At 45.0% G+C, this 23,513-nt stretch overlaps 1 protein-coding gene across 4 annotated transcripts in view; it reads right to left on the bottom strand.

Moving 5' to 3' along the window:
* Positions 1–818: 818 nt before the first annotated feature.
* GNE (glucosamine (UDP-N-acetyl)-2-epimerase/N-acetylmannosamine kinase) overlaps positions 819–23,513 on the bottom strand; it is a 38,512-nt gene continuing 15,817 nt past the window's right edge. For 2 of the 4 annotated variants that reach the window (XM_041004481.1, XM_041004482.1), the window contains 9 exons: positions 20,814–20,966; positions 17,955–18,167; positions 15,369–15,456; positions 14,467–14,677; positions 9,953–10,082; positions 9,026–9,247; positions 6,750–6,932; positions 3,942–4,058; positions 819–2,586 (listed from right to left, as the gene is read on the bottom strand). In XM_041004481.1, the coding sequence (XP_040860415.1) occupies positions 2,351–2,586; positions 3,942–4,058; positions 6,750–6,932; positions 9,026–9,247; positions 9,953–10,082; positions 14,467–14,677; positions 15,369–15,456; positions 17,955–18,167; positions 20,814–20,966 (1,553 nt within the window). In that variant the 3' untranslated portion in view covers positions 819–2,350. The remainder of the gene's footprint in view (positions 2,587–3,941; positions 4,059–6,749; positions 6,933–9,025; positions 9,248–9,952; positions 10,083–14,466; positions 14,678–15,368; positions 15,457–17,954; positions 18,168–20,813; positions 20,967–23,513) is intronic. The other 2 variants (XM_041004480.1, XM_041004479.1) reach the window with 2 other exon arrangements.

Here is a 23,513-nt window from a genome sequence, read left to right as displayed (position 1 = left end):
AGTGGAGCAACCGGGATACAAACTGCCACCCATATGGGAACCTTGGTGTGCAAGGTGAGGACTAGACTATCGTGCTGGGCCCCAACATGTCAAATTTTAATTACATAACAAGGCCTTCTCTTAAGAAGCTTTCTGGTTAAGGAAAGGATACTAGAGACTGCTTAACCTTCAAAAAATAAACAAGCTAAATCCCTGCTGGGAAGAGAAACACTTTTAGCTAGTGAGCTAATACTAAGAATGGAGAGGATCAGGTTGACTTTCTGCATAGTGAGTTAAGCTGCTGTGTGCCACACTGGCATCTTGGAGTATCAGTTCATCCCGGCTGCGCCCGCCTGCTTCCAACTTGGCTCCTAGCTAATGCTGTGCTGCCAAGGTGGGACACCTGCTCAGAGTTCCTGACTCCTGGCTTCAGTGGCCCAGCCCAGCCCCACCTGGCCCAGCCATTTGGGGAGTGACAGTAGATGGAAATTCTCTTTGTCCCCTATCACTCTGCCTTTCAAATAAATAAAAATACAACAAACAGCTAGTATTTCAACAAGGAAACATTTTTACTTTGAAATTGACTTAGACCAGTAATATATTTCCGTTAAAATAAATTAAGCTGTGATTAGCTATATGTAATAATTTATGTCAGAATATACTATATTTTCTGTGACCCTAACAGTTTTAGATTCAGTACCTTCCTTTAGTTATTTGGTGTGGAATTTGGCAGCAGTGCCATTGTTGGGTGTACTGTGGCTGAGGTTCCGCCGAGGGCCTGCGGATGCCCGTCGGGCAAGAGGCCGTCCTGTCCAGGTGTCGGGGCTGAGTGGTGGCACTTCCTTCCCAGGACTCGCCACGGAATGTCTGAGCAGTGACCGGGACCTGTGGTGATTTAAGAGCTGACAGACGACTAGGCATCAGCCAGCCTTTTTCAGGGGATAATCAAATATGACATGATTCCTTCATCTTAGTTTATACGTTAACAAGGAAATGATGTAGAAACCTTATAGTTGTAAGTTGTACTGAAACAACAACAAAAATAACATGGAAAATATATGCATAGGCATTTTTAGGTCAGCTAAAAGTACTCATTAAAGCTGTCACTAGACCAGGTACTGTACTGGCAAGGTTTCTATAATGCAAGAATGATTTCATTAAACTGACAGTTGAGACACAGTGTCATTTGCAAATCATACTCTTGTTAAAACATCTGGTATCCTCAAGTGAAGTGGCACATGTCAGCATTTTGGAAGCTGTTTTGAAATGAAGGGTTGCAAGGCTTAGTGGAGAAAGCACACAGGGACCTGGGTCAAACCCTCTCCTGAGTCTCTAGCCCCCAACTTCAGGTTTGCCACTTAAGACACTCAATGTTTGGGAATCCCCAGTGGGAATTAAAGTAGCATCACAGGTTGTGAAAATGCAGAAAGCAACCTAATGCAGAGGCTGGCACACGACAGGCGTTTGGTAAGTAGTGACTTGGCGGTATTTTCAGGTTAGTTACAAGCCAGCACTTTGGCTTTTGTAAAATTTTATACCAATTGAAGTGGGTTCTTTCTTGGTCAGAATCCAGATCCGCAGAGGTGGGCTCTGGGTGTGACACATGCAAACACTGCTTTAAAGAATGGCGGGCCAGAGCCAGCACACAGGACAAGGAAGTGTCTGCCGTTTAGCAGCAAAGATCTCTTGGGGACAGTTAATCTCCTTTCCAAGGCTGTGCCTCCCAGTGGCTCCTCAGCTATCTCTAAGAAGATAAGCACAAGGTCACCAAAGCCACTGCAATCCCAGATCCCTGGGGTAAAGCCTTTACAAGTTCCACAAGTGATGCTATAATAAGGGGGTGCCAGAAAAGGTCAACACCTTGATTGCAGTGGTGGTTTCACAGGTATATACACAGGGCAAAGCTTATCAAATTGTCTACTTTTAAAAATGTCAGTAAGACTTTTTAAAAACAAGTTTACAGTTTCTTTCTGTGATCTGAGTGTGGGGTTAGAGGAAGAGGAATTAACTCAAACTCACTAGGAACTTCACATCCCAAGCAAGGCCTGTGGGCCCGAGCAGTTCACGTTAGTCCTAAGGCTTCCTGGTCTACCATCGTAGCTCCTTTTGGCACAGAAAATGGTGACTGGAACTTAGAGTTTGGGTCAAAGTGACCTCTCCTGGGATAATATTAGAAAAAAACAATGTCTACAAAAATGTGGACTGTAAAAGGTAAATTTGGAAAAAGAGGCAAAAAAAATTTTTTTTTCCTGCCAAAGTCACCTGCAGTGAAATTATAGATTTGCTTTCTAAGCAAAGTTTTTCTAAAAGACCAGAACTTGATGCCACTGAAGATCTCGCCAGCATCGGTCCATGTCCACGCCGAGGAGGCCTAGTAGATCCTGCGAGTTGTGTAGTCGAGAACCATGCTGGCGGCGCCCAGCAGCGCAGGGTCAACCAGATCCGACACCACCACGTCCACGTCCTGCACCGAGGACAGGGCTTGCTGGCGGATGACGTCTTTGACGATGTGGATGTAGTGACTGGCCAGGACTCCAGAGAGGATCACGAGGGAGGGGTTCATGGTGTGGAGGATGTTCACAACCCCGAGACCCAACGCTGTTCCCGCTGCAGGAAAACAGAAAGCAAGGATCAGGGGAGAGTTCAATCAGAAGCACCAAAGAGCCTGCGGTGCGTCCATGCTGTGCGGCAGGAGGCAGGATTTTAAAAGTTGTTTACAACTTATGTAATAGGAGAAGGTGACCAAAAGCAGGAAATAAGATCATGTCTCCTATATGATTTCAATTGTGTAATGTAGTGAATAGAAGAATGAATAGAAAGACTGAAGAAAAATGTTAATAGCCGATAACTCACACACCTGTGTTTGCTGTATCACTATCACAATACAGGATGAACCAAGCTTTTCCTCAGCAGACAAATGGATTAAAAATGAATGGTGTGTACACACACATAAAGGATTATTGAGTCATAAACAGATACAATCCTATCACTTGTGGCAGTATGGATGGGACTGGAGGACATGATGCTAACTGAAATAAGCCAGGCAGAGAAAGGTAAATATCACATATTGTACACGTATTGTACACGTAGAAGTAGAGAACAGAACAGCAGTCGCTGGAGGCTGGGGAGGCGGGGAGGGGCTTGAGAGAGGCCAAATCACAGCTACCAGCAACAATTACAGCAGTAGTTCTAACACTGCAGGACAACAAAGTGTCTAGTCACAAACATGAATTATACACCCAAAATTAACACAAGAATTTGAAGATTCCTAGCTAGAAGTGATACTATCTGAGAAGATGGAAATGTTAATCATGAACACGTACACTGTGAACACATATCAAAACATAACATTACAATCCAAAAATTATAGCGATGTCAGTTTTAAAAATTAAAATTAATAAGACTCAATGTAACTCAGTGTAACTTTTGATACATTTGATACATTTTGATACATTTCTCTAAATCTATAAAATGAACAAGTAGTATTTTCAGATTGTAAAACCAAACTACAAATGCCAGGGGCTGGCATCGTGACACAGTGGGTAAAATCATTGGCTGCGATGCAGGCATTCCCATAGGGGCACCAGTTCATGTCCTGGCTGCCCCACTTCCAAACCAGCTGCCTGCTAATGCCTGGGAAAACCAGCAGGAGATGGGCCAAGTGTTTGGGGCCCTGACATCCAAGCCGGAAACAGGGATGAAGCTCCTGCCTTTGGCCTGACCCAACCTACACTGCTGCAGCCATCTAGAGAATGAACCAGCAGATAAAAGATCTCTGTCACTGTGTCTCTCCCTCTCTGTGTAACTCTCAATATTCATATCAGTAAGTAATAAAAAGCAAACCAAGCAACCTGTTTGAAAAGGCAATGCTGCCAAACACCTTGATTGCCCTTCTTTCTTCTGTCTGTAGTAGAACACGCACCCTGACCCGGCATGGAGGAGCACTGGTGACACACACCCACCTGTTCTTAAGATGCTCTGGGCCTTTGCATTGCCAAGTTTTGCAGCTTGGATGAGATGGAGCGCGCCCACGGCTTCATCTTTGGGCACTGACATCCCTTCCACCAAGAGCAGGTCCTCTGAGTGGAGTGAGAAGGACAGTCATTACTGAGCTGCAGCAGCCCCACAGGGAGGCCAAGCTCAGCTCTGCCTGTGGGCGTGGCCCCAAGTGCCCACCGTCATTCACAAACATCCACAGCCTTCTTGCTGCCTGTTTATCTGGAACCCAGAAGTTCCCTAACCGGGAGACACTCAAGTCTGACCACAGCCTCCTAGTTCTCCAGCCCCTCACTTCTCACTTTAAATAGTATAGTCCTTCACATGTTCTGCCTAATCTCTACCCCAAATCATCTAACATCTGCATCTGGCTGCTTCCCAGTCCAGCCTAGGGGAGGAGCTGCGCTACTGGCCAGTGAGTGGCACTGTAAGGTGGTGGCCAAGGGACAGTCAGGCTTCTCTGCAAGTTTCTCTATGCTAGAACACTGGAGCAATAATACCTCCCTGTGCAGGATTATTTCAGGATTAACTGAGATGATGACATAAAGTACTTAAGAGCTGACTGGAGTGAGTGTTAGATAGTCGGTTATTTCTGTTACCTGTACCCTGTTTTCCTGCTAGTCTCTAACCCAGATCATAGTAGCTCCTCATCTGCTGTGACACTGCGCTCTGGAGGAGGAAAACCCCTAACCACAGCGGCGGCGTCAGCTGACTGCTCTGCCTCCTGCGGCCCTTCCGGCCACCCAGGCGGCTGCTCTCCCCGTCCCCGTCATTGACCTCTGCTTCACCCTCACCTGCTCCCTGCCCAGCCAATAGCTTTCCATTCTTAAAGAATCCCACAGATGGGGACTGCAGTGCCTTTCTGCCCCACCTACAAAATCATCTGTTGGCACATCTTCACTGTTCTTTCCCACTCCTGGGCCCTTCATCCAGTTTTCCAGCTCTCTCGCCATCTCTTTAGACCCCTGCTGTAAGGAATTCATCCCTTTCCCTCCTGAATTTGCAACCTTTGCTTCCACCCCCACTGTCTCCTTTCCATTAGTATCTGCACACAGATTGGTTTGGGGAACAAAAAAAACATACTGTGGGCCCAGCATGGCAGCCTGGTGGCTAAAATCCTCCCCTTGCATGTGCCAGGATCCTATATGGGTGCCAGTTCATATCCTGGCTGCTCCATTTCCCTTCCAGCTCCCTGCTTGTGGTCTGGAAAAGCAGCTGAAGATGACCCAAAGCCTTGGGACCATGCACACCCGTTCAAGATCCGGAAGAAACTCCTGGCTTTAGATAAGCTCAACCCCAGCCGTTGTGGCCACTTGGGGAGTGAACCAGCAAATGGAAGATCTTTCTCTCTGTCTCTCCTTCTCTCTGTAAATCTGGCTTTCCAATAAAAATAAGTCAATCTTTTTTTTTTTAAAGCTATACTGTATGTATGAAACATTAATATACTTGCTAAACACATAAACTGTTTATGGTGCTGAAGTTCACCGGGGAGAAATGATTAGGAAAACAAAGCCCCCTTAAGAGTGTGAAAATGAACAAGGCTGAAAAATAAACAGCACTTTCAAGCAAGGCTTCCAATGGTGTCATGGCCAAAGACAATGAACTTTTCTGGGTTTTTTTTTTTTTCTGACTCCTAAACATCCCTTGACAGTCCTGACTGCTCCTTCCTAGAAACACCCCCTTGGTTGACTCCTGCGACATTTCCCTTTCCTGGTTTTACTTCCATCCCTCTCCCTGCCCCTTAAGTCCATCCTTGATTCTGCCAGACTCTCAATCACAAGTTGGTCTGTGCCGTTTGTTACCGCCTTCCTCGAGCCCAGTCATCCTTCCTGAGCAACAGAACCTGCAGCCAGATGCACCCTAGGGATCTGCACCACACGGACAGGCAATCACCTGTCATGTTCCACCTACACCTTACCTCCTCTCCCATTCCCAACCCCAAGTTATTCATCCAGAAAACTGGTTGTTATTCTGGAACTGTCCCACTCAACTACCATTTTTCCCATCAAAAACAAGAGGTAACAGTTCAGTGGAGAACCCAAAATTCAGATCCAGGGATGTCTTTTCCCTACAATTTGGTCATGGTGTCTTCATGACTTGCTGGTCCCAGCTTCCCTGCTTCCTTGCCTTTCATGGACCAACACCACAATTTCAGTGCCTGGAAGAGCTTCGCTGGTCACCCAAGCCTGCCTGGATAATTCTGTTTACCCTCTGACTCTTAACCTCCAGGACGGCACCCTAGCACGCCCTTCCCTCCATGAGGAGGCCAGGGAAGAAACTCCGTCCTGACATGCATCTACATTCCTTGGCCATCATTCTCCCTGCACTTGGCATACTGCATTGTAATGACATTAAAGGCCTCTCCTTTGCATTAGACTAGAAACCATCCTAACTCTCAGAATGGACTCGGAAACCTGAAATCAAATGGGACTCCCAGAGATTACAAACTACAACATGTAAAAAATTAATAGCATTTATATCTTCACTGAAATGTGCACTCTGTAACCACCCAATGCAGGTGACTCCGAAAGACTAGGGGAAACCTTCCAGCTCTGCTGGAGCACCAGGCTATCCTCCCTGGCTCAAAGAGGGGTTGTAATAATCTGGGTCAACACCAGGACACAAGCAGCTTCAGGCCAAGGCACCCCCTTCTTCCCTTAGCAAGTGGACAAGTTGCAGGTTCTGGTTTTAGGTTTTAACTCTCTCCAGAATGCCTACTTTCAAGTACTCGTCTCCCACTTGGTCACCCATGGACTCAGGAACAAGACACCAACCGTCATGCAGCTTTTTGGCTTCCCTCTGCAAGGCCATTCCAGACGCATACGCTTCGATGCAGCCATGGCTGCCACAGGAGCAGTCGGGTCCGTTCAGAGACACAACCAGGTGGCCAAGCTCCGCGGCACAAAAGGAGCTTCCATGGATCAGTTCGTGCTGATGAATGATGCCGCCGCCGATCCCTACGGGCGAGAGGCACACATGAGTGTATGAGTGCGGTGGCACTTCCTCCGAGGCTGACAGTGCTGTTGGTACCCCATCTGTTCAGCAAAGCTCTATGGGCGAAGTTCCACATAATGCCTGGTTTTCTAGATAGCTGAAGCTTATGAAGTACCAAAAACTTCATCTGGCAGCGTTTTGGAGGGAAGTAAGGGTATTTTTATTATTATTTATTTGAGAGAGAGAGGAGAGCAGACCCATCTCCTGGCTCACTCCCCAACAGCTCCTACTGGCCAGGCCTGGGCTGGGAGTTGTGAACTCGGTCCTGGTCTCCCACACAGGCAGCAGGAGCCCAGCTGCTAGTCATCCCTGCTGCCCCCTGATGCCTGCTTGGCAGGGGGCTGGAATACAGAGCTGGAGCTGGGAACTGAATCCAGACACTCTGACATGGTATAGAAGTGTTGTTGCCAGAATTTTAACCAGTAAGATAAATGTTCACCCCTGAGTATTTTTGGCAGCTCCTCTATTAATGTATATCACATTTGCTTGGCTCACTATGATTCCCAACAGTGCAAGCTCAAGACTCACAAAGACCGTCTCAAATACGCATGTTTGCCATGCAGGCTCAGGATCCCCAACCAAGGTCAGACAGGAGCTGGCAGACCCAAGGGCACGATTCTGGGTGGTATTCTGCCAGCTTCTTGGAAGGTTCTGGTGAATTTCAGTGCCTACTGTCATCCAGGCGACTGTGATAGTGTACCTTGAATAGCTTGCCTCATGCTGTTTCACTCTTTCTACTCCTACCTCCAATTTCTCAGAATCACCTTCAAAAGAGAATCCTGTACCTAAATCCTGTTCCTGGCTCTACTTTGAACAAGGAAACCCGATAAGGCACTCTTACTAACATGCATCCCACAAAACTTGCTTTGGAAACAGAGAATATGAAATATGGTTTTGCCTTTTCTTGATGCCACCATGATACTAATGACCCTTCTTTTATGGAATTTAGGCAAAACCAAAGACAGAGGAAGTTTGATGTGACTGTCCTGCCATCTGTCACCTCTGGTGGCACCTATTCAACTCCCAACCCTTTGATTTGTAGCTTGCTAGGCGAGGCTACCCAAGCTTGCTAAAACCATCTGTGAAACAGAGAGCATGTGAGCTTCCAGTCCAGCTCTGTTCCTGGTTCCACCTTCTTACTGGTGCAAACTGTCCCTATTAGGCCTAAGTGCTTGCTTTCCTGCCACCCACAGGGGACACCTGGTTTGAGTCCCCAGCTGCTGGCTTCAACCTGGCCCAGGCCCAGCCACTGCATGCATTTGGGGAAGAAATCAGAGGATGGGCTCAGCCTCTCCTTCTCTAAAATAAATAACATCAACTAATTTCTAAAATTAATTGTACACCTTAAATATATACAACAAAAATAAAAAATCAAAACATAAAGAGAGTTCAACAAAAACGACAGAGTAAATAACTCTAAAAGTCCATCCCACCATTAAAGCAATGAACACATTCCCAATACTGTCAGAATCTATTGTTTTGAACTCTGGAATCTCACCAAAAGTTTTCAATAACCATCGCAATGCTTAATCAAAATAAAACCCATTGCCTCTAATCAGCTTTCTGGTACCAAATTCCCCTGGTCCCATCACATGCTCTCCAGCTAAGTGGTGACACAGCTCACACTGGTAAACAGATACCAGTGTCAGATACCATTACGTGAGAGAGAAAAATAAACTTACTCTCAAAAACTAGGGCTGGTTTTTGACTTGCCTGACAGCTCCATCAAAGATCTGCTCCCCTTACCTAGGAACTATTCCACCAAAATGGTATTTGTTAATGAAAGTGAAAGGTGAGATGTGCTAATATCTGTTGACAACAGTAGAGCCGCAGTTACAATAAAGTAGCCAAACACACCAGTAGGAAAAACTGAGAAGCCTAGGCGAATATAAGCACTTTGGTTATCTCTCACAAGTTCCTAGGAATTTGGAAGGCCAGGCCAAATGCATATCCAATGCCAGATACATGGTCAGACAAGACCTGAGCTCTGCCACGCGACTCGCCTTCAAGCTCTATTCAAGGAGGAAGTGAGGGCTAAGGCAGAGTTGGTATTTACCTGTGCCCGTGATAAGTGTCACAAAGTTTTCCAGCCCCTTTCCTTGGCCAAATTTCCTTTCTGCCAGGGCAGCACAGTTGCCATCATTGTCTACCCACACGGGGAGGTGCAAAGTGTCGGACAAGGGAGTCCTGAGATCTACTGAGTTCCATTCTTGAATCAGTTTGGTTGAATGCAGCACAATTCCTTCCCGAGGATTTACACGGCCACCTGTGGAAATGCCTGAGCTCCGCCACAGGCACAAGGAAAATAATTCCGGTTAGGAAAGTGTGTCCAGGGCCCAGCGCCATGGCCTAGCTGCTAGGGTCCTTGTCTTGAATGCCCCGGATCCCATATGGGTGCAGGTTCTAATCCTTGCAGCCCCGTTTCCCATCCAGCTCCCTGCTTGTGGCCTGGAAAAGCAGTCAAGGATGACCCAAGGCCTTGGGACCCTGCTCCCTCATGGGAGACCTAGAAGAGGATCTGGGCTCCTGGCTTCAGATCAGCACAGCACCGGCCGTGGTGACTTGGGGAGTGAATCACCAAACAGAAGATGTTTCTCTCTGTATATATCTGACTTTGCAATAAAAATAAATAAACCTTAAGAAAAAAAAAAAAAAAAGGAAAGTGTGTACACTTCCTTGACTTATAAGCACATGAATTCCTTCAAGATCTCCTAGGACAAACATTACCAAGAACTGCACAGGAGTATCTGGCAGCTCTGAGCTAAATCTATACCTATCCATGGTTTAGAGATTTTTTAAATGCCTCTCCCATATTGCTTATTGGTGTTGCAGGAAGTCCCTATGTTTTGTGTCACACACAGGCCCTGGAGTCGTCATCTAGACACAGATCAAATACTGACTTGCTATTGAGTCATGTACCGCAGCTTGCTTAGCTTTGCACATTGAAATGAACATTTCTTGGATAGGCAATTTACAATCTCACCTACTCCCAAAATCCTGCAGTTCAGTTTTACAGCTTCTGCTGCAGCTTCCACACACATCTGTAGGATTAAGTTAATCCTTTCTTCATAGGTTTTTGGATTGAACTGAGTATACTTCTTAACAATTTCACCCTAAAAGAGAAAAAACAAAAAAGAAAAGAAAAGCAATGGATTCTGACTCACTGGAAATGGTCAAGGAAAACACCACGAACCTTTTGATCTCTTCTGAGAAATGACATACTGCATGGAACAGTACTTTTGTAGACTTCAGCTGACTGCTGGGGAGGGAGCCATCGCTGGCTCGGACTGGCCTGGAACCAGCCGTTTCCTGGGACTCCATCCTAAACACTGGGCTTTGGAAGCAATGACAACTCCAAGGCCTTGAGGTGGGCCTCTCTTCAAAGCTTAAGGTGAATGTCAGCTCGCCTGAATCTGGTCCACTGAAAGGTCATATTTAACTCTTGCAGGCTGAAAATTTTTCTTGCTTAAATACTGAGGCAATAGAAGGTTATCTTAAGTAGTTCAGTTTTGATCATAGGCAGTGGCTGAAACTAATAAATGGCTTGGTTACTCTATTTGCTCAGGGTAAATGTCCACGCTGGCTGGCACAAATATCACTCTCCTGAGATTACTGTGTGTTCTGATTTGTTCTGTTGTCACACATGGATGGTCCCTCCTATCCATGACAGTTTTTTCTTGTTTATCTCACTAGCATATTTAAGTAAGTTTTACAATGACATTTTTAAACTTTAAATTGCCACTGTGATTATGAAAAACTTTATTAAAATGTCTAAAATCCCATTGAAATGTCAACTAAAACTATGTTCAACTTAAATACAATTTGGAAAGCACTGACTTTTTAAAAAATTTTATTTTTATTTGGAAGGCAGTTACAGAGAGAAGGAAAGACAGAGAAGGATCTTCCATTTGCTAGTTCACTCCCCAAAGGAATTCAAGAGCCAAAGCTGGCCCACGCCAAAGTCAGGAGCATGACGCATCTTCTGGCTCCCCCTACGAGAATGCAGGGGCCCAAGAACTCGGGCCATCTTCAACTGCTTTCCCAGGAAGGGAACTAGGCTGGAAGTGGAACAGCTAGGACTAAAACCAGCACCCATATGGGATGCCAACACCATAGATGGAGGCTTAACCTACTATGCTACAGTTCTGTCCCAGCACTGACATTTTAAAAATACTCAATACTTCCATGCGGGACTTTTTTCTGGTTTTGGTGATTTAGGAGTTGTATGTTGTTGCTGTAAAGGGCATCTCTATTTCTATTTTATTTCCTTCACTTTCCTGCTTTATTCAAATCACAGTGTGAGTCAAAGACACTGGTAAACAGGCTATGCCTCTAAGGAATTCCTTGTATACATGGTTGGTATAACAGGCTGGGACACCGCCTGGAATGCTGGAATCTCAAACGGGACCTGATTTGTGTTGTCAGCTCTTCAGCTTCCAGTCTAGCTCCCTGTTAACGCTCCTGGGAGGGCAGTGGAGAACAGCCCAATGGGGTCAGGCGCGAGACTTGTTTGAAGCTCCTGGCTTCTGGCTTTAGCCTGGCCCGGCCCTGGCTGTTGTAGCCATTTAACCAGTGGATAGAAGAAATCTCTCTCTTTCTCTCTGACTTTCTCAAAATAAATTCATAATTTAAAAAAAAAAAAACATTTACTTCAGAGCAGATTTTTGTCCCATCTACTGTTTTTTTATAAATGTTTTTTTTTTTTAAAGATTTATTTTTATTATTTTTTTTTATTGGAAAGGCGGATATACAGAGAGGAGATACAGAGAGGAAGATCTTCTGTCCGATGATTCACTCCCCAAGTGAGCCGCAACGGGTCGATACTATGCCGATCCGAAGCCAGGAGCCTCTTCCGGGTCTCCCACGCGGGTGCAGGGTCCCAAAGCTTTGGGCCGTCCTCAACTGCTTTCCCAGGCCACAGGCAGGGAGCTGGAAGGGAAGCGGGGCTGCCGGGATTAGAACCGGCGCCCATATGGGATCCCGGGCGTGCAAGGCGAGGACTTAACCACTTGCGCCACCGCGCCGGGCCCCCCATCTACTGTTATACAGTATTTTATAGATCAATATATCTGATATGAAATTTGACTAAAGAAATATAATAGAATCTTTTAAATATTTATTTATTTTTATTGGAAAGTCAGAGTAATAGAAAGAAGCAGAGACAGAGAGAAGGATCTTCCATCCACTGGTTCACTCCCAAGTGGTTGCAATGGTCAGTGCTAAGCTAATCTGAAATCAAGAGCCTGGAGCCTCCTCTGGATCTCCCATATAGGTGCAGGGTCCCAAGGCTTTGGGCCGTCCTCAAAAGCTTTCCCAGGTTACAAGCAGGGGGCTGGTCAAGAAGTGGATCTGCTGAGATATGAACCAGCACCCATATGGGATCCCTGTGCATGCAAGGCGAGGACTTTAGCTACTAGATTACCATACCAGGCCCTATAATAAAGTTTATTCTTATATGTGAACGTGATTTATTTTTACTATTATTAAATTTATTCAATCGGTACTTGCCCCCTCTGCTTACACGTAAAATTTTCAACACTTCCTTTAAATTTGATGTCCATCAGGGCAATCTGCCCAATATAACATTTGAGACAGTAATTTTGAGTGGATTTTTGCCTTTAGGAGGAATCATGTAATTAAGAAGTTGATTAAGAAATCCTACATCTGGCCATCCCAAATGGCCAGCCATAGTAAGGACTGAACCAAGCGAAAGCCGGGAGACAGATCTCTGTCCTGGTCACCCATGTGGTGACAGGGACCCAAGCATTCGGGCCATCCTCTGCTGCTTTCCCAGGAGCTCCAGCAGGGAGCTGGATGGAGAGTGCAACAGCTGGGATGTCCGCATTGCAGGCAATGCTTCAGTCACTGTACCACAACACGACTCTGACATCACACTTCCAAATAGTAAACAAATTTTTTAAGAATAAATAAAAAATAAACCAAACAGCAGTGTCTGTCAACCTTTACTGTACATCAGAATTACCTGATGTAAATTAAATATCTGATTTATTTTTATTTGAAAAACACAGTTACAGAGAGGAGAGACAGAGATCTTCCATCCTCTGCTTCATTTCCCAAATGGCCTCAACAGCTGGAGCTGGGCTAGTCTGAAGTCAAGGAACTTCTTCCAGGTCTCTCACAGGTCCAGGGATTCAAGGACTTGGCCCATCCTCTGCTGCTTTCCCAGGCTATAAACAGAGAGCTGGATCACAAGTGGCGCAGCTGGGATTCTAAGCAGTGACCATATAGGATGCTGGAGCCACAGACTTCATGGTGACAGGCCCAGATGGTGGCTTTTAGTAACTACCAATGCCTGGACATCAGTTCCAGAAATTCCAGTTTAATCAGTATGGGGCGAAACCCAGGCAGCTGTGTATTTTTTTTTTTTTAAGATTTATTTTTATTGGGGCCCAGCGGCATGACCTAGCGGCTAAAGTCCTCGGCTTGAAAGCGCCAGGATCCCATATGGGCGCCAGTTCTAATCCCGGCAGCTCCACTTCCCATCCAGCTCCCTGCTTGTGGCCTGGGAAAGCAGTCAAGGACGGCCTAAAGCCTTAGGACCCTGCACCTGTGTGGGATAACCGGAGGAGGTTCCTGGATCCTGGCTTCGGCTCGGCATAGCATCGACTGCTGCAGTCACTTGCGGAGTGAATCATCGGACAGAGGATCTTCCTCTCTGTTTCTCCTCCTCTCTGTGTATCTGACTTTCCAATAAATGAATAAATCAAAAAAAAAAAGATTTATTTTTATTGGAAAGGCAGATACACAGAGAGGAGGAGAAACAGAGAGAAAGATCTTTCATCTCCTGATTCACTCCCCAAATGGCTGCAACAGCTGGAGCAAAGATAATCTGAAACCAGGAGCCAGGAGCGTCTTCCAGATCTCCCATGTGGATGCAGGGTCCTAAGGCCTTGGGCCATCCTCACTGCCTTCCCAGGCCACAAGCAGGGAGCTGGATGGGAAGTGGAGCAGGGCCGTAGGGGTTAGAACTGTCACTCATATGGGATCTCGGCATGTGCAAGGCGAGGACTTCAGCCACTAGGCACCATGCCAGGCCCAGGCGTGTATGTTTTAAAGCTTCCTGGTAATGCTAACATGCAGGCAGGTTGACAAACCACCTGGAGGAAAACTAAATCTTTGTCTATAATTTCATGCAAGTAGAAATTATTCATACTTCTATATTTATCATAACATCCAGCCATTTGGATAGGTTGTTTTACTAACACAATTTATTTTATTTACTCATATTGTCAATGAAGAATATCTTGGAGCTCCTCATTGTCAGCTCAAGTTTATTATCTTGGATTTCCAAAACTCCAAATAATAAATTAAGTTGGTAAAAGAGCAAGACACAGGTTATAACAGATGCCAAAACTAATGGCAATAGGCAAATGTTTACAAGTTCTCCATATTTCTGGTTTTATCTTCCCAATATATTTTAAAATGTATCAAGCAGTTATATGTGATAGAAAGTTAAGTGCTTAGGAGTTCTGTTACCTTCATGCTGACTATTGCAACTCGCAGGTTTGTTCCACCAAGATCAACCGCCAAGGCACTCAGAGTTTCCAGGATATGGTCAATGTCCTGAGAGATATTCTCCTTCACTGGAGGAAAGCAGAATTTCTTTTGTAGTGGCTCTTGCAGATCAATAGATTTGAGAAACTTCAAAATCCTTGGAACAGCATTTCCATCCCCATATATCTTTGAACTGTAATAACCAAAAGTCAATTAAGTCAAATGCTCCCACCGTGTCGGTTCAGTGATGCTAGGCAAGGGGCATGATTTAATGGGGTCCTGAGACTTCCTCTCAAAAATGGATCACACTCCTTCTTAAAGGAAGATCTTCACAATGTATATGTATTTCAGAACAAAAGGCGTACAGATAAATACATTCAATTTTATTTGTCATTTCACAAAGCCAAAATGAACTTGAAATTATAATTACGCTAAAACAACAACACATGAATTTCTTCAGAAACAAAGCAATGGTGTATCTACTTTGGGGAGTGGTTAGTTTCTGTGTTTACATGTCTGAGGAAGCAAAATCATTTTCAGGAAAAAAAATTCAGAGGAAAATTCCATCAATGAGAATCAAAAGAGGTTAGCTGAAGTAAATGAAAATATTTCATTTTAAAATTTATTTTATTTTCCAGTACTTATCAGAAAGGTTAGGTTAAAAAAGTGCTATAATTAGTTAACTGAGATGAAAACACTCCCCATTGAGACCCCTGGAAGAGTATACTAAGGGGCATGATACTGCCATGCCCAACTCATCAGCAGCTAGGCAGGAAACAGCATTAGAAGGAAAGCTCTGTTGAACAAGCGATTGAAACTTTAAGATGGCATGTGAGACAACCCCCCCCCTTTAATAAACTGCCACCCAAAGGGCGGGCACTCACCATGGGTACTGTTTGCCAAACTGAAGGTGCAGTGCCTGCAGTATCTTGTCTTGGGTGTCAGCATCACGGACATGAAGGACATTCTCCCCTAGGTGGAGCCACACACATGTTGCAATGATTTGGATGTGGAAACAGGCAAAGAATAAAGAAGCTAGCAGAGTGCTGTGCTCATGACTAGCCACGGAACACATCAGTCTCCTGTTTTGCAGGGGTGGGGAGTGTCTGGCCTGCGAGCTGTATAGGCCCATGAAATCATTGGGGCTGGCCCTGCCAAGGCAACTGCGGGCAGGATCTGAAATTCAGCAAATCAACAGGCTAGCTTTGAAGTCAATCATTTTGTGTGGCCTACAACTATCCAAGTGGTCCTTGGCAGAAAAAGGACTCCCTACCCCTCTTAGGGAGCCAATACCTTATCTACCTCAGACCTTCTGAAGCACTTCCGGCAAGACTTCCATGTAGCAAACCCAAAGGAATAAAACGTACTTTTGTTCTGTTTTCTTTTACTGAAAAAAATAAGTTGAATTCATCTAACATCCATGTCCACTGGCCTTCTATCTGCTCAGCTACATCCAGTTAGTTCTATCAGCTGGTCATGCCACACTGTTGCCTAGTGCTGCTCAGCTGCTCAGCTACCTGCTCTCCATACACATCCTGACAGTGTGAGAAAGTCCAGTGAGAACTGCCACGTTTTCCCCAAGCTTGGAAGGAGAGAGGAGCCAGAGTAGAGGCTGCACAAAGATGTGGGTCAGGGAACAGGTTGTTTCATACTGTTTTGTTTTTAGACAGGCCTCGGTGTATCCAAATGATGGAAAGGTGAAATAGAGAGAAGCTAAAAAGTTGATGAATCTGAAAAGTTGGCATGTTAGTCTAGTTTGCCACCAAATCACTCCACTTGGCACACAGGAGGTACTTTTTCAATATTTTCTTTTAGAAATTATTGATTTCTTTTTACAGCGACAGAGAGCTCCCATCTGTTGGTTGCTTCCCTAGGCTCTGGGAACTCAACCCAAGGTCCTGCCGAGCGGCAGAGACCCACCCACCTGAGCCATCACTTGCCCAGCGGCAGATCCACTCACCTGACCCATCACTCGCCACTCTCAGGCACTCACTGCAGGAGGCTAACGTCAGAAACAAAGTTGGGACGTGAACCCATGCACTGCGACATGGGATGCAGTTTCCCAATCTGTAGGGGAAGCACCCACACATACACACACTCCTAAATAGTTTCTTAATTGATACATTTACATTACATAATTAAGTATTTTCTAATTAATGAATTTGAAAGAATTTCCATCTCACAGTTTCTATTTTCTCTATGAAATAAAGAGCAACATAATATGTTGGGGATGAATGGGGAAAGATCTAAAAGTAAGAGAAAGTGAAAGTGGCAGTTATAAAGGATGGAGGAACAGCACTGGGATTAATCTTGGTACTAGTCCTGTTCCCACTCCATTAATGACATCTTTTTTTTTCTACTGATGAGAGATCTGTATTTGAATATAGACAGTGTTAGAAGCTGAACTCACGTTAATAACAAGATCCAGCTCAGCTAGCAGACTCATTAATAACTGTCTTATTCACACATTAGTCATTATGGAGAGGGGACCTCACTGAGAACTACCATACTCTAAAGCACTGACTGAAGGAACCCTATGCCAGGTCACGTTTTCTCTTAAATACAGACAGCAAAGACTGTAATTAAGAATGATTTAGCTCGGGCCCGGCGCGGTGGCGCAAGTGGTTAAAGGTCCTCGCCTTGCACGCCCGGGATCCCATATGGGCGCCGGTTCTAATCCCGGCAGCCCCGCTTCCCTTCCAGCTCCCTGCCTGTGGCCCGGGAAAGCAGTCGAGGACAGCCCAAAGCTTTGGGAACCTGCACCCGCGTGGGAGACCCAGAAGAGGCTCCTGGCTTCGGACCGGCATAGTATCGGCCCGTTGCGCTCACTTGGGGAGTGAATCATCGGACGGAAGATCTTCCTCTCTGTCTCTCCTCTCTGTATATCCGCCTTTCCAATGAAAAAATAATAAAAATAAATCTTTAAAAAAAAAAATGATTTAGCTCTAATTGACATTACAAGGATAATAAGAAATACATAGAACTAAGAACAATTTTGGTAATAACTATACTATTTGTAAATTTTAGGTCATAATTAGCCATTAACCTTTTTCATTTGCTTGTTCACAAAAACATATGCTCAGCATTGATACATGCCCACTTTATAATAACTCACACATATGTATAAAATCTAGTTAGGGAAGCATTTGGCACAAGGGTTAAGTCACTACTTGGGATGACCGCGTCCCAGACGTCAGTGCCTCCTCCAAGTCCCAGCTGCCCTGCCTCTGACTCGGCCTCCTGCTAATCGCACATGATGGGAGTCTGGTCCCTGCATCCCCGTGGGAGACGTGAACGGAGTTCTAGGCTCCCGACTTCACCCTGATCCAGCTCTGGACACATTCGTAAAGTGAGCCAGCACTTGTAAGATCTCACTCCATCTGTCTCTGCGCTTCAAATGAAGTGAAAATAAATTTTAAAAATTCTAAATCTAAAGCCTAGTCGGTTGAGACAGAAGCTAAGGTAAACACCTGTTTCTCTTCCAATCTGACGCGTTCCCAAATTGATGACAGGTGTTCCAAAGGCTCCGACCTCTCGCACCCCACAGCTGCTATTCCCAATCATGCAACCAGCATGGGCAACCAGCTGTATGAACTGGTCAAACGGGACGTGTTTAACCGCTCGGAAGTTGGGATGATGCTCAATGCCCTTCTTGCGCATCACTCGAACCATCTCTTTGCTCCCTGTGGAAATGAAAAGAACCAGCTGTTAAATTATTTATGAGCAAAACAAGCCTTTTTCAGAAGTAAGTTCCAAAAACTCACATTAGTTATGAGGGAAAGAGTAATTTTAATTGCAGATCTTTGCAGGAAGGATAACTTTCTCCCATCCAAGTACTAACCAGGCCCGGCCCTGCTAAGCTTCCAAGATCAGACAAGATTGGGTACACTCAGGAGGGGGTATGGTCGTAGCTGAAAGATGACTTTCTAAAAAGATCTGGCCAGCTCTCTGCTTCAACTCAACTGCTACCTCAAACATCAGCAGCTGGACTTTCCCAACTAGAACTCAGCAAAGCTGCACTAAAAACCTTTCCCTTAACTACCAAAATTAAGGGGCTAAAGCAGGCCAACAGCCAATATCTTGTCAGCTGGGAGCTCCTAAATGGATTGCACATACACCAGGGGGATCAGAGGGCCTCTGCCCAACTGACCTCACATTTACACCTCCAGCTGGACAAAATACCGACTTATGCACATTAAATTCCAAGAAAACACAGAGAAGCTTTTTTACACCATGACTGTTTTATGTTCGAATACATGACTTCCAAACAAATCTAAAGATGTATGAGGAGGAAAATATTAACTGTCTCTCTACTCTCCCTTCTTGTGTCTCATTCCAAGAGAAGCTGCTAATCTGTTCCCAAGGCAGGAGAGTGGCCACACCACGCCCACCGGCAGCACAAGCACCATGCTTCTGTTCTCTCCATTTCTGACTTTCTACATGTGGCAAAGGAGGTAAATGCACTCCAGGTTTCACTTCTTGAAGCAAGCCTAGGCACTTCTCTCCATATACAGTCTTGCAGGCAAGCCATCATCTACAAACACTACAGCCCCTGGCATACCAGAAAGTAGCATTACTCCAAGATCCAGATATGAACTCAAGGTAAAGGCTCCTCTTTGGCCTTAAGCCTAAGCCACATGCACTAATTCTAAAGAGTCCTACACCAGGGAACTGGGTATTAAGCCAGATAATTAAAGTGATGTGTTGGCAATTACTTCCAATTGGTCCCTACGTGTATTTTATCAAAATACCCATGGGAAGTAGAGCTCAGCGGCAGGCATGATTTAAACATTCCCTCTTCACAGAGTTAACACTGGGTATAATGATTAAGAAGCCATCCAGGACACTCACATCCCATGCTGGAGTGCCGGGGTTCGAGTCCCAGTGACTGCTTCTGATCCAGGTTCCTACCTGGGAGGCAGCAGGGGACAGCTCAGGAAGTTGGGTCCCTGCCACCAACAGGGTAAACCTAGACTGAGTCTCCAGTTTCTGACACATTTGAGACAGTTAACCAATGGATGAAGAGTTCTCTCTCCCCTTCTATCTTTCCTTTTCTCTCTGTCTCTCATACAAATAATAATAAAAAAAAAAAAAAAAAACATTTAAAAGCAAATAAATATTCCTCTTAAAATCCTGAGACCCAGGCCCGGTGCGGTGGCCTAGTGGCTGAAGTCCTTGCCTTGAATGTGCCAGGATCCCATATGGATGCTGGTTCTAATCCCAGCAGCTCCACTTCCCATCCAGCTCCCTGCTTGTGACCTGGGAAAGCAGTTAAGGACAGCCCAAAGCCTTGGGTCCCTGCACCCATGTGGGAGACCTGGAGGAAGTTCCTGGCTCCTGGCTTCAGCACCGGCAGTTGCGATCACTTGGGGAGTGAATCATTGGACGGAAGATCTTCCTCTCTGTCTCTCCTCCTCTCTGTATATCTGACTTTGCAATAAAAATAAATAAATCTTTAAAAAAATCATGAGACCTTTTACTTCCATGTCTCAAAGTCTAAAGTTCATGATAGGAAATGATACAATGCATCATCGATACTGAATATTAAACACAAGCGATAATACAAGTATATTGATTATGTATACAGAATTTAAAGGATTAGAAAGAGTCAATGTGAAGATTTATATATATATATGTGGAGATATGGATATACAACAAAATCTGGGTTGGCTCTTCTGAATTTATTTTCCACATGTCACCCTATTTTGTCTCTCCCTTCAGAGGAGTTCTTAAAGTAAGATGTGACAATATTGACCCTGTGGAGAAAAGGCCCTGTCTCCTTGGCCAAAAAATACCCAAGAGCTTAGCAATGAATGGTGTCAGCTAGGAACAATCAGCATTGAAACATTCCCCAGGCTCAGGCTCTCCCCTGGCCATTTCCATGCGGGCTGTGCACCACTGCTACAGCAACAGCCCCCATACCAAGGCAGGCTTGAGACTTGAGGAAAATAATAATAACAATAATGACTTTCAATGTGTTCAGAAGAGTCACTACTTTCTTTGAGAACTCTTACTTCGGTGCCTAAGGTTTGTGTCTCTTGGCTATGGCAGTTTCTTGGTAGAAATTTGAGAGAAGAAGTTAAAAGTGACACTAAAGTAAATGGGGGAAAGAGACCTTTCGTTATCATTTCTTTCTTATTAATTCTCAACTAGACAACAAAAATATGGCAAACGCTGATCTTATAACAAAATCAGTAGTCCTTTAAAACCCAGACCGCATTCAGGCTGGCCTGGCCTTCGATCCACGCGGGAAGACAGTCCAGGGAGAGGTCACAGAACATGACATTTGGAAAGGGAGGCGGCATCACTTCATTTTCAAGTTCAATTACCTGCATCGATATTTGGAAACAGAACTAAGGTCCGCTTGTTAAATGAGATAAGTGCATCCAATGTTAGTTCAAACATTTTAATGGAATGCTTAATGTCAGTAGTCACAGGGTGCTGCAGTGCAACAATGTAATCTTTAGACTTTACATCATCACCTGTTTAAAGAAAATCAAACCACAGTGCTTCATTAATTCAGAGTCTTGAAAGATAAAATAGGTAAATCCTACAAGCCGACCTAAGGCTTGTGCTTTTGAAAATTCAAGAATAAACACAGTTTGTTACAATCTAAGCATGACATTCAAATCAGGATCAAATGATTAGAGATTCTACCAATAATTTCAATGATTCAGCAAACTTAAAACCTTTAAAAGTATATTTGCTACCATGGATATAAATATAATGTTAAATAGCAGGTACTGGATTCATAGTTTTAAAATCCAAACTATTCCAAGCATTACAATATGTACAATATGTACATTTCTCCCTGATAACTAATTTCTGAACATTTCTAATGAATAATAGGTTCAAATAAGGGCATTTGGAGATTGAAGAGTAGATGACGTGCATAGCAGGTAAAGCCAATACCTGCATTTTGGCATCCCACGTGGGCACCAGTTTCTGTTCTAGCTGCTCCACTTCCCACCCAGCTTCCTGATAATGCCCTGGAAAAAGCCATGGAAGATGGCCCAAGTGCTTGGGTGCCTACTGCCCACATGGGAGAGCTGGCTTCACCCAGTCCAGCCTGACCCATTGCAGCCATCTGCAGAATGAGCCAGAGGATGGAAGATCCCTCTGTCTTGCCCTCTCTCGCTATAACTGGCTCAAATAAATAAATAAATATTTTAAAACAACTATTGGTCTCATATTAGCTTCTAAACTGGGAGAGGGAGAAACATTATCAATTATACAAAATAGGAAAAAAAACCTAAAGTCCTGTTAAGAAACTTGATAAAGCATCAGTTTCAAAGACCAAAAAGAGTAGCCTCTTGTGTCTCTAAAGATGCAATCAACATAAGTGTAGGTCATGTTCTAGCTGTGCATCAGGGCTGTTCAAAAGAAACTATTTCAGGGTCTGTACCACAATGTTGTATGTTAAGCCTCCACCTGCAGTACTGGCATCCCATACGAATGCCAGTTCAAGACCTGGCTGCTCTACTTCTGATCCAGTTCCCTATGAATGCACCTGGTAAAGCAATGAAAGATTGCCAAAGTCCTTGGACCCCTGCACCCACATCAGAAGCCCGGAAGAAGCTCCAGGGCTCTGGGTTCAGAGAGGATGGAAGATCGATCTCTCTGAAAGTCTACCATTCAAATAAAAACAAAGTATTTTTTAAAAGAGGAAAGAAACGGGCCCGGCACGGTGGCGCAAGTGGTTAAGGTCCTCGCCTTGCACGCCCGGGATCCCATATGGGCGCCGGTTCTAATCCCGGCAGCCCCGCTTCCCTTCCAGCTCCCTGCCTGTGGCCCGGGAAAGCAGTCGAGGATGGCCCAAAGCTTTGGGACCCTGCACCCGAGTGGGAGACCTGGAGGAAGTTCCTGGATCCTGGCTTCGGATCGGCATAGTATCGGCTGTTGCGCTCACTTGGGGAGTGAATCATCGGACAGAAGATCTTCCTCTCTGTCTCTTCTCTCTGTATATCTGCCTTTCCAAAGAAAAAAATAATAAAAATAAATCTTTAAAAAAAAAAAGAGGAAAGAAACTACTTCACTGTCTGGCACACAGAAATGCTAGCATGTACTGCACCCTGACCTCAGGGGTCAGTCTGTCCTAAGAAGCACACTACCATAAGGGGCTGGAGTTCACAAGGCCAGTGTGACCGCAAGGAGCACGGCTGTAAACACCGGCGGCTCCCGCCAGGTGGCGCCTTCGCCCCACGTTCTTTATCTCAGTACTGCTCGCCCACACACTATCATGGAAACACTGAGAGGGTGAATCTTTCTGCTCTTTCGGGGTTTTTGGGGTTCGAGTACCGTGGAGCTTCTAAAACCCGTGTCCCGACCTCCCCCCAGAAGCTCATTCCACACACAGCCCGTGGATGGTGAAGCGGGAAGAAAAATTTCAGCAGTTTCCTCACGGGCACTTCCTATTTCTCTATCTTTCACTTGAAGCACCACTAAGCAGCACCCGCAGAGGGGGGTGTGTAGCTCAGCAGCAGCTGAACCGCTGCTCGCGACAGCATTCCGTGTCACAATGCTGACTGCCAAGACTCCAGCTTCCCGCGCACCCTGGCAGGCAGCAGGTGATGGCTAAAGGACATGGGTCCCTGACCCCCAAATGGAGATGTAGACCGAGTGCCTGGCTCCCAGCTTTTGTCTGACTGTTGTACACATTTGGGGAGTGAATTAGTGGATAGGAGATTTTTATCTCTCAAACTTATTAGTTTCTTTTTTTAAACAAGCAATTGTACGATACACAGAAAACAACCAGACAATTCAGAATCCAGCAGGATTGCATCTTCAAACGTAAGCCTCTAGATGGATTTATTTATTTAAAGATTTATTTATTTTAGGGCCCAGCAGCGTGGCCTAGTGGCTAAGGTTCTCGCCTTGAATGCACTGGGATCCCATATGGTCGCTGGTTCTAATCCCGACAGCTCCACTTCCTCTCTGTATCTCCTCTTTTCTGTATATCTGACTTTGTAATAAAAATAAAATAAATCTTAAAAAAAAATTTATTTATTTTAAAGCCACACACAGAGAGG

Source organism: Ochotona curzoniae, unplaced genomic scaffold, assembly GCF_017591425.1.
Source record: "Ochotona curzoniae isolate NIBS_2020 unplaced genomic scaffold, NIBS_Ocur_1.0 scaffold_3208, whole genome shotgun sequence".
NCBI lineage: Eukaryota > Metazoa > Chordata > Mammalia > Lagomorpha > Ochotonidae > Ochotona > Ochotona curzoniae.
Note: the sequence above shows the minus strand (reverse complement) of the source record. Positions and strands in the feature narration are given on the sequence as shown.